Genomic DNA, 11,583 nt, shown 5'->3' with positions numbered 1-11,583 from the left:
ACTGCACACCTTATGTGCTTGATAGTTTTAGGCAAGAGACTCCTTCTTGCAGGGTTGTCATTTCTTCCGCCTCAAAATCAGAGGAGTGGGTGATGTTTTTGGTCTCTTCCAGTTCTAATTGTGATTCTGAACTGAATTGATAAACTGGATATTGAAGTAACAGGTGTGGCGAAATGAAAAATGGAAGCTTCCTGTTTTTATTTTGATCCAACAATAATGCATGTTATTTGCTTCCTCTTGACTCAATATTGCTCTAGGAAAATTCGACTCTACATAGACTCCTTAACAAAAACACATTGATTCCTAAAGGTCTTCTGAATGTTTGGATAGCCAATGGCTTTGCAACCCAGCCTGGCCACTACATGAGGCCCATGACTCCAACAAACTTATTTCAGGCCAGTGTAAATGCAGTGTTCAAAAATCCCACCTAAGAAGGATGGGAACACTGAGGTTTGTGTAGGTAACGTGCAGGTGTGTACACAGGTACCCAAGAATGCACACACACATACATGGACACAACTGCAATTGATACAAAAGGCTGAACTGTGCTGATTCTTACAGGTACTTAGTTCTGGCCCAGTCTGGAAAAAAAGAAAAGATCCTTAGTCCATCTAAACATGCATACAAAATAGAATTCCCACCATACTTCGATGTTATCTATTTATAATTTTCAATGTTTTAATGTTTTGTGGTCTTAAAAATTAAAAGGATTATTATCAATGTAGCTAATGTGCCTTGAGTCTGAAGGACATGGTAACTGCCTGTGGTTTGGAAAATGTTTTGGCTAAAAGACAAGTTCTCCTCCCTCCTCTCATTTTTATATCACAGAGCTGCATCGGGGCTTGGATCAATGCCTGAATCCAGTGTTCCTGAGTGCACAGCATCTTTGCTCTGGGTGAGCTTTGACCATCCTGGGGAAGAAGGCTGCTGCAGGGGTGGGACAAAGCCAAGACCAATGCCCAGCAGCCAAGGCCAGCCAGATGGCTCTGTGCTGGCAGCCAGCATACACGGATTTTACCTGAAGGAAAATGTCACGTTTTCCACAGACAACTGAAGAAGAAGAGCTCTTTGGATTACCCTAATCGTGATTTACTCATTGGAACCACTGTCTTGGATTGTCCAAAATTAAGTCTCAAAGCTTAAATATGAGGCTTCAAGGAGTTATCCTGAAATCAGTGCTTGATATCGTCTTGTTTTTTGCTTGTTTTTTAAAACCTTAATTCTCATAGTTTTCTGTCATATTTCTCAGTGCCTGGTACATTGTCACCATTAATCCATGCCAGTTATGTATAGTTTTGCATGTTTGTTTTTTATTTTACTCTTTTCTCTCCTTCGTTCCCTATTCCTGTTCTCCCACAGGTGCCCAGTCTAATGTATTTGATATCTGTCCTTAGAGCCTCCGTATCTGTGAAGACTAGAGTCATGCACCTCATCACATTTCAGTAAGATGGGCCACATGTACCACAGTCCCATAAGATGATAGAGGTGCAGAAAAATTCCTGTCACCTAGTGACGTCGTAGCCATCATAACATCACAACACATGACTGTCATTTGTGGTGACCCTGGTGTAAACAAACCTACTGTACTGCCAGTTGTATAAGAGTCTAGCACATCCAGTTATGCACAGTACATACTTGAAAATGATAATAAATGACCATGTTACTGGTTTATGTAATTACTATATTATACTTTTTATCATTATTTTAGAGTGTACAACTTAAAAAAAAAAAAGTTAACTGTAAAACAGCCTCAGGCAGGCCCTTCAGTAGGAATTCCAGAAGAAGGCACTGTTGTCCTAGGAGATGACAGCTCCGTGTGTGTTACTGCCCCTGATGAACCTCTATGGGTACAGGATGTGGAGCTGGACCACAGTGATATTGAAGATCTCAACCCTGTAGGTCTAGGTTAATGTGTGGCTGTGTCTTGGTTTTTAGCAAAAATGTTTTAAAAGTAAAAATGTTAAAAATAGCAAACAGTTTATAGAATAAGGATATAAAGAAAATATTTTGTACAGCTGTATAATGTGTTTTTTGTTGTTGTTTTTCTTTTTTTTTTTTTTTGAGACAGAGTCTCGCTCTGTCGCCCAGCTGGAGTGCAGTGGTGTGATCTCGGCTCACTGCAACCTCTGCCTTCTGGGTTCAAGCGACTCTTCTGCTTCAGCCTCCTGAGTGGCTGGGACTACTGGCATGTGCCACCACACCTGGCTAATTTTTGTATTTTTCGTGGAGACAGGGTTTCACCATCTTGGCCAGGCTGGTCTTGAACTCCTGACCTCGTGATCCAACCCATCCATTTTGGCCTCCCAAAATGGTGGGGTTACAGGCATGAACCACAGTGCCTGGCCTGTTTGTGTTTTAAGCTAAGTGTTATTAGGAGTCAAAAAGTTAAAAAATAAAAGTTGCTGAAGTAAAGTTACAGTCAGCAAAAGCTAATTTACTAGTGAAGAAAGAAATCTATGTTTTGATCAATTTAGTGTAGCCTAAGTGTCCAGTGTTTATAGTCTACAGGAGTGTACAGGAACGTCCTAGGTCTTCACATCCTCTCACCACTCACTCATTGACTCACTCACCCAGAGAAGCTTCCAGACCTGCAAGCTCCATTCATGGTAAGTTCCCTGTACAGGTGTTACAGTACTTAAACTCTTATATCCTATTTTTACTGTAGGTTGTCTCTGTCTAGATATATTTGGATACACAAATACTTATCAATGTGTTACAGTTGCCTGTAGCACTCAGTACAGTAACATGCTGCACAGCTTTGTAACCTAGAAGCAACAGGCTACACCATATAGCCTCTGTGTAGCAGGCTGTGCCATCTGGGTTTGTGTTCTACAACGTTGCATTCTACAATGTTCCCACAAGGATGAAATCACCTAAGGACACATTTCTCAGAATGCTTCCTCGTTGTCAAGCAATGCATGACTGTATATAGAATTGTTCATAAATACTGTGTTTTTCATCCATGTAAATGGCGTGCCATTTCTACCTATCCACGTCTGCTCACCAGCTCATGCCCTTCGTTCATGCTCCTTTCCATCCATCCATTCCCCTAAACATGGGCATGTTGCTATCAGCAGGGAGCTGTGATGGACCCCTCACAAGGTCCTCTTATTCCTCGTGTAAGCCTTTCCCTGGGAATGTCCTCCCAGCATTGCTGGTCAGGGAGAACACACACTCACATCTTCCCTAAATGCTACCAGTGCTATGGTGTTATCAGGAACTTTATTTATTTTTTGCCAATATGATACCTATCAAGCTACCCCATCTCTACTAAAAATACAAAATTAGGCCTTTAGTAGAAACTCCGTCTCTAGTAAAAATACAAAACTTAGCTGCACATGGTGCCGCGCACCTGTAATACCAGCTACTTGGTGGCTGAGGCAGGAGAATTGCTTGAACCCAAGAGGCAGAAGCTGCAGTGAGCCAAGATCGCACCACTGCACTCTAGCCTGGGCAACAGAGAACCTGTCTTAAAAACAAAAACAAAAAAAACGGCACAGGTCTGATTATTAGGAAGCTGAGGTCCTTTTTTATACTTAGTATTCACTGAAGTGTGAATTACCCTTTCATGTCCTCTAAACATACCAACAAGAAGGCTGGAGTTAGAACTTATGTTAGAGCCAGCCTGCCTGGGGCACAGCCTGGCCCTGCCGTTTATTGACCGTGTGACCTTGAGCAAGCTTCCTCATGTAACTCTATCTTAGCTTCCCTGCCTGTAATAGGTAAAAACAGCAACTACCTCATAGATTTGTAAAGATTAAATAAAATAATACATACAGTGCCTGGCAAATGACAGTCAACGAATGTTATTATTATTTTAACTATTGCCATATTATAAATATAAATAAATATAAATGATATAAACAAATTATAATAATAGTAATTATTCATTTCGTCTTGACTTGAATGAGTTCCTTGTGTATTTTAGACATTTATCCTTTGTGAATTTGGGATGGTATAAATATCTTAGGCAAGTCTATCATCTGTCTACCAACTATCTCAAATATCTTTTCATTAAATATAAATTCTTAATTTTGGAGTCAAGCTCTTTTTTTTTTTTTTGCCCATATACTTTGGGTGTTTCCAAGTCCCATTTAAGAAAACTTTCCCCTCTCCAATATCACAGATGTATTTTGCATTTTCTTCTCACACTCAGTTTCAAATTTTATTCCATGCTGATCCTGAGATTAGGGTTTCTGGACTTCCCTGAACTAATCGTTCAATCAGCCTCTTGTTCATTCACTCAGCACATGAGTACACAAGATCCAGGAGTGAATAGAGCATGCAGAGAAGGTTGGAGACAGTGTGCCACTTGGTGGGGGAAATGAAGGGCTAGGGAGTATCATATTTACTCTAAATATGGAAAGAATGTAGAAGGATGAGAGGACAGGGGGATTTTGAGGATACAGGGCTTGAACTATGCCTGGGGGATGGGATTAGAGGCCAACAGGAGAGGGGAAGGCATCCCAGTAGAGGGGTTTTGCAACACGGCAAGAAAGGTATACAGCTGAGGGGGAGAAGGTGGGTGGGGTGCTGAGGAGACGCCTCTGAAGCAGGCAGTGGATGAATACTGGGGAAGAGGTGAAGTTCAGCTCTGAAGACCAAGCAGAGGCTCTTGGATCTGGTATGACATGCAGCAGATATTCATCATTTGTGTGTGTGTTTCTGAGAGGGAGAGGCAAGGAGGGAGTGGGGACCTGTTGGGTACTTAAAATGGGTGGGCCGTAGGGTACGAGGAAGACAGTAAGTCAGGTGACAAGGGAGACAACAAGGATCCAATTTGTCTTCTCTGGCAGTGTGAAGAACAGAACCCCGACTAGATTAAAGTGCAAGGTTGTATGTTTTGCAGGGAAATCATAGCAGGTGCCCAAAATCTGGAAAATAATGCACAAAGGAAGCTCCCAAGTCTTCAGGCCCAAGATTCTGAAGAATGGAGGAGCCCCTCAGTGACACACCATGGAGGGGTTTGGAAGGAAGTCCCTCAAGCGCGAAGTCTAAATCTTATGAATGCGGTCCCCATGTACAGTAACTGACACTTAGCTGGTGCTTGATATATTTTAACGAACAAATGAACATGTGGACTTGGAAGCAATAATTGGACACTCCAAAGGCAACATTCCTTGGACAACTGGAACACAAATTGAAGGACAGATCGCTATTGCCCCACCCCACTTCCAGCACCCACAGGAAGGAGGAAAAAAAAATTAGGAACAGTAACAGAGAAGGAACAACCAGAGAGGTAAGAAAACAAGGAAAGTTCGTATCTTGGAATCTTGGGGGAGAATTGGAAGTTTGGTGGCATCTCCAAATGCCACAGACAGCACTTTGTGATCACTGGTAGGTTTTTGGAGAGCAGAGCATAATGACACAGAGTTTAATATTTACTGGTGGGAGAGGGTATAGGGTATCAGCCATGTGGCAAGGTGCTTATGGACAAGGCACTCCTGGGCTGGACTGGTTTTACAGGGCATCAGAGTGCAGCAGGAACAGTTTCTGGAGTGTTAACTACAGATGCATCCTGTGTAGGGTGCTGCGGGGAGGGAAATAAGCATGCAATTCTGACCGAACCCTCAAGAATCAGACAACCTGAGTGTTTGATCTGAGATCAGGGGGGACTGGGAATTAACTGGATTTTAGGAAACAAAGATAAAATTTAGATTTATTTGGAAAGAGCTTCAAGGTACCTACCTGGCCTTCCTCTCAATTTGCATAGATGTAAGGGTTGTGTCTCAAATATCTTTTAAGTGGAAAAAGTCACTATTTGCTGCTGTTTGTTAAGTGATCCTTAAAAGGTATTACCAATGAGTCACAAAATATTTGGATGGAATATTAAGCTTATTCAAGCATAGTTTATTTGGCTTTATGAACAATTTATCAACCCCCTACTGTGTGCCTTGAAGAACGCTGCCCGTGGACATCCAGGTGGTCTCCTCCTGGTGATTCAGGACAGGATCATTATCAAACAGGGATGCACCTGCAGGGCTCAAAGATGAACAGAACCACCTGGATCTCCATTTTCTAAGTCTTCCAAGAGAATATTGGCCATTGTCTTCTCTGTGCGGTTACCAAATGTCCGATTCCACTTACTGAAGTCCTAGGAAGAAGTCACCCCAGGAAGACGGTAGCTACAGCACTGTGTAGAAAAGCTGTGCGATCTGCTCATCTCCAAGTTCTGACACATGTTTATAAGGTTTTCAGTTGAGTTCCAAGTAAAAACCAGAAGGCAGCTGTTAGTTGGTCTCCTTCGAAAAGGGGAGTAGAGTCCTAGCAAGGCCAATCCTTTGGCCAGTCTATTTCTAAGGCTTCAAGGTGTTCAGCCATGCAATTTGTGTGGAATAAAGCACTGAGCTTCTGCCATCTTTAAACTCATTGATTTCTCATAACTTTTATAGTTTCCCAAAGGCATTTTCCTTAATGGGCCATCTGAATGGGCCATGGGGCCATGATGGGATCGTTCCAATGCCCTGATTAGAGGCTTCTTTATGTAAGAAAAGAGGGCTCAGAATTCTAAATGTGCACACTCCACTGGGCAGCCTAAGATGTGATGGATATGGTTTTCTGGCTGACTCCAAAGCCACCCCAGCTTTGTCAGGAAGAGCAGGCATGGCGGAAGCAATGCAACAGCATGGTGTGGGAACTTTTACCTGTCCCAGGGGCCCTGGCTACCCTGAGATAGTGTTAAAAATTGAAATGGCTGGCCGGGTGCCGTGGCTCACACCTGTAATCCTAGCACTTTGGGAGGCTGAGGCCGATGGATCACTAGGTCAAGAGATCAAGACCATCCTGGCCAACATGGTGAAATCCCGTCTCTACTAAAAATACAAAAATTAGCTGGGCATGGTGGCACACGAGATCGAGACCATTCTGGCCAACATGGCGAAACCCCGTCTCTACTAAAAATACAAAAATTAGCTGGGCATGGTGGCACATGCCTGTAGTCCCAGCTATTTGGGAGGCTGAGGCAGGAGAATTGCTTGAACCCGGGAGGCAGAGGTTGCAGTAAGCTGAGATCATTCTACTGCACTCCAGTCTGGCGACAGAGAGAGACTCTGTCTCAAAAAAAAAAAAAAAAAATCAAATTGCCAGGCAATTTTACTTTGCAATTATATACATCACACAGGTTTAAATGAGTGACTGTCATATTGGTAGGAATGCCAGGTAGGTGTATGTTTAATAAGAACTACTGGCTTTCTTTCCAAACAGATTCTGACTCATAACTATTTGAAGGTCTGCATGCCATTGGGTTTCTAAGAAGAATCTTAAATCATGGAGAGGAAGCTCAGAAAGGACCAAGGCCTGACTGGGCGCAGTGGCTCACGCCTGTAATCCCAGCACTTTGGGAGGCCAAGGCGGGCAGATCATGAGGTCAGGAGATCGAGACCATCCTGGCTAACACAGTGAAACCCCATCTCTACTAAAAAATACAAAAAAATTAGCCAGGCGTGGTGGCGGGCACCTCTAGTCCCAGCTACTTGGGAGGCTGAGGCAGGAGAATGGCGTGAACCCAGGAGGCAGAGCTTGCAGTGAGCTGCGATCACGCCACTGCACTCCAGCCTGGGCAACAGAGCAAGACTCCGTTTAAAAAAAAAAAAAAGAAAAGAGAAAGGACCAAGGCCTGGTTCAAGGCCATTTGGGATACAATACAAACTTGCCATTATACAACTGGGTGATGTGCCTAGGATGGGTTGGTGGTGTGAGAACTTGAATAGAATAACTGAGAAAGAGATGTGGAAAGAACTTCACACTAGTAACCCCAGAAAGTCCTTGAAAGTAACATTCCTTAGAAAATCCACTGAAATGGAAAACAATGTTCACGCCACATTCAAGGACATTTCTGGGGAATGCCACCACCACACGCCCATCCCCTCCATCTCCTTCGTTTTCAATGCATTAGGAATTCTTGGATTTTGGCAATTCCTGAAACAAACAAACAAAAAATCTGATAACTCTTATTTAGTGTAAAAAAAATCCAAAGGCATTTTAAAAAACAGGACTAAATAGCTAATTAAAATCATGTCATTTCAGAAGAACTTGTTACATTCATCTAGGAACATTCACCTAGGGCTACAGTTATCTGGGCCATGTCCTGGCAAACTGTACACTGTGAGCAGCCACTGTGGGCAGGAGGGTGAAAGGAATTTAAGAATAATTCATCACATCTTCTGCTCCAGGAGATGTGGCAAGCCAATTATCTTTGCAGAACATTAGGTGCATTTTATTATTAGAGCTAATTTTTCAGTCTTGGCTTTTAACATCCTGTGTGTACTCTACTGTCAGGAGTGGCTTTCTATTATGAATCTTACATTGCTGCATTCCACTTGCTGAATTATCAGTCATGCTCCTGGGCAGCGACATTTGCTTTTCTTGCACTAGAATAGCATTCATGATGACCCAGCTTCTCTGTAAATTAGCCCCTGGAAAAATCTTGTCTCAATAACAGTTATTTCTCTATTCACACTTAAAACAACAACGTCAGCAATAAGCCAGGAAGATTCAAACCATGAATCAGGAATACATACTAAATCTAAAAGTCTAATAATATACATTCTTGACCAGCCTACGTTGTATAAAGAATTATATTAGCAGAAAAGAGTCCAAATCAACTAAAAGGATTTGCGATAAGAATTCTCTTCTGGAAATGATGGCCAAGTGAATTCACTTTTCTATTCCATCTAATCTAATTTTTATGTACCTACAAACATAAACATGCCAGAAAGAAAAGTGACCAGAAAATGAAGCTGGTGTGAGAAGAAATTGCTGATTATGAAGGTCGTAAGATTATCAGTGATTCACGGACTGGGAGTCCACAGCCGGCACCTTTAAGGGCTCTCCGTTGGCAGCTGTTATTGGTGCTGCAGTAATTGCTGGATGTCAGGGAACACCGAGTGACCAGCAATGACTGGAATGAAGGAAGTGGGGAGGTGAGGTGGGGACGTGGAGTGCAACCTAGTGGAAGAACAAGCATATTTCTGCACAAATAACAACTCCAATACCAACTGTTTCAAGCAGAGTATCCAACTGGAACAAAATTTCCAAAATAAAAAAAAAAGACTCATCAAAAGGAATTAGGGTAATCGTTGGAGATTACCGAAGGTTTATTTGGAATGACACAGCACTGAAAACATAATTGTTACAGATGATTTGTGGATACAGCATACACCATCTATTTTACTTTAGAACAATCTGTGAAGATGAGTTGCATAAATAGAAAGAGGTGGAAATATAGAGGAGCTGTTTTTATAGTGTTCTTTTGTGGGTGGATGAATATGCCCCATCTTTCTACCCAATCTCATAAAGGCAAAAGAGAAGACTACTTAGCTGCCCATCCCAACTAGCCTACCTCCAGCCACAGCGGCTGGACAGCTAGATAAATCAGGCCCTGCCTTCTCTGAGGGGGCCTCAGTGTAGTCGTGCTATCTGTCATCTCATCCTGAAAACTGCACAGTACAAACACAGATACTGTTGACTGTTTTGGCAATGGGATGGCTGGTTTTGCCATGAGGCAAAACTGCAATTGTAATGCCAGACAGAATAAGAGCAATGCATGTATCAATGACACTTGAGAGGCAAAGAGCTACAATGGAAAGGAAAGAAAGCAACTATGTGTATGTAGCCTTCTGCATACACATAGATCCAGGAGTCATGGGAACTAGCTTGCGTGACTGTGTGTCCATATATATATAGATGTGTTGGAAAAGAACATTGAGAACTTTTGCAGCAGTTTAGTTTTAAACATAGTAAACCTGAAAGGGAGCGAGAGCATGTGCTCACACCTGGGCAGGGGAATAAGATAATCTTGTACTACAGGATAATTCATCACATCTTCTGCAGGGCAGCCACTCAGTACGATACACCTGATGCAGAGAAATTAAAGTCTGATCTGGAGAAAGCTACTTTAGAATTGGTGGGAGGGGATCAAGTACAAGAGTCTCCACAGCTTGGACAAAGCACAAACAAACCTGTTATTGACAACATGGGAATGACTGAGGATTTTTTCCTTAATTTACTTTTTTTCCTCTTACTTTTTTTTGCACACATGCTCCATTGATACATCTTCCCAAGGTTTGTCTGGCATCAGTCTGTAAATCATTAAGAGCATAATAGCAAAAGTGAACTCTTCAGGTTTTCATGAAGGTTTAAAAACCCCATAACTGAGCTCCTTCTTGCAGTACTTGTTGCCCTAATCCAAGCGTCGGGTGAAGTTCTCTGGAAAGAGGCCTTTGTAGGTGGCAAGGTCTCTGTACTGAAGCCAGTCTGATTCCTTCACTCCCACCAGCCAGCCTGCATCCTGAAAAACAATGACAGGACTTTCAGGGTCCAGCAAACTACTGGAAAATCCACACTGCCACAATTAATTAATAATGTGTTACATTAGTGTTGTGGTTCTGAACCAGGATGTCACATTACAGGTAAAGTGCTGTGCCGTGATCAGTGGGAAGGCCTATCCCAAGTAAGTTGTTAGTTAAAAAAAAAAAACAAACAAAAAAGAAAAAGAAGGAATAAACATTTGCAATGACTTATTGACTATATAAAGTATAGTTAATTGATGATTAATATTAACATTATGACTGTACAAAGCATAGTTAATTGATATTAACTGGATTATAATATGAGTTCTTAAAGACGAGAAAAGGATTACAACTACAACCAGTGCAAAGACAGGAATACCATGTGAAAGCATTTCATGCACAAGAGCATGACCTGTTCTGGGGTCACAGTATAAAAAAGGTTTGAGGTTCCTTGGGTTAGAATGGAATACTGATGAGGCCATGGAATATCTTATATATCATCCCAAGCCACTTGCTTATAAGAAAGAACTCTGACCCCCAGCTCATATCCTATAACCCCAATAAACTACCTATGTAGGGCTCATTAAATACTAAAAGCTAGATGTGTGTTGCCTTATATTACTATTTTTGTTTTAATAATACCTAATTTTTCAAGTTTATATAAACTACAAAGCAGTTGGATGTCATGGCATTCTTGCTGGAAGCACTCCTATATCCTTTATAAATTATTCCTCATAAACATTTGTCTGTCATATAGAAGTGCCATCACAAAAATGAAACAGTTTGTCCCAGAAAGGGCAAAGAACCCATCCATGTATGGTCATGCAGAATGGGAGACGATACTTAAAAATGAGAAACAGAGGCTGTGGTCTGCCCTTGGCTTCCTGAAGATAAGCAGAGTCTAGCTGGAAAAGCTGTGTTGAAAGGAACAGTGGGAAACGAGACCACAGGAAGTGCAAGGAGTGGGAAATGACTATCTTTATTATGTTAACCAGTGCAGAAAGGAAATTCCAGTTCAGATGAGGGATGGCCAGGTTTAGTCTAAACCAACCCCCAACATAGTTCAAGTACATCAGATAAAATGAGGCCTCAAAAATTAAATGAAGAAGCTGAATTCATTCCCTTTTGATATAATCTGAGACTATAAATTGATGCTGCCATGTAGACAAGAAATATAAGTATTTAGACAGCCCAATTTTTGAAGGCAGGAAAAAAACCGCTGAGGAAAAAAATGACTCAATAAAATAACTGATAATATCCTAGCTGATGAGGAAAAGTGCCCTCTTTAAAATTA

At 41.8% G+C, this 11,583-nt stretch overlaps 1 protein-coding gene across 2 annotated transcripts in view; it reads right to left on the bottom strand.

Annotated features, from left to right (window-relative positions):
* Positions 1 to 9,065: 9,065 nt before the first annotated feature.
* AMPH (amphiphysin) overlaps positions 9,066 to 11,583 on the bottom strand; it is a 250,218-nt gene continuing 247,700 nt past the window's right edge. For both annotated transcript variants that reach the window (XM_054496470.2, XM_054496471.2), the window contains one exon: positions 9,066 to 10,288. In XM_054496470.2, the coding sequence (XP_054352445.1) occupies positions 10,181 to 10,288 (108 nt within the window). In that variant the 3' untranslated portion in view covers positions 9,066 to 10,180. The remainder of the gene's footprint in view (positions 10,289 to 11,583) is intronic.

This window comes from Pongo pygmaeus, chromosome 6, assembly GCF_028885625.2.
Source record: "Pongo pygmaeus isolate AG05252 chromosome 6, NHGRI_mPonPyg2-v2.0_pri, whole genome shotgun sequence".
NCBI classification, from domain to species: Eukaryota; Metazoa; Chordata; class Mammalia; order Primates; family Hominidae; genus Pongo; species Pongo pygmaeus.
This window is presented reverse-complemented; position numbering and strand designations above follow the sequence as displayed.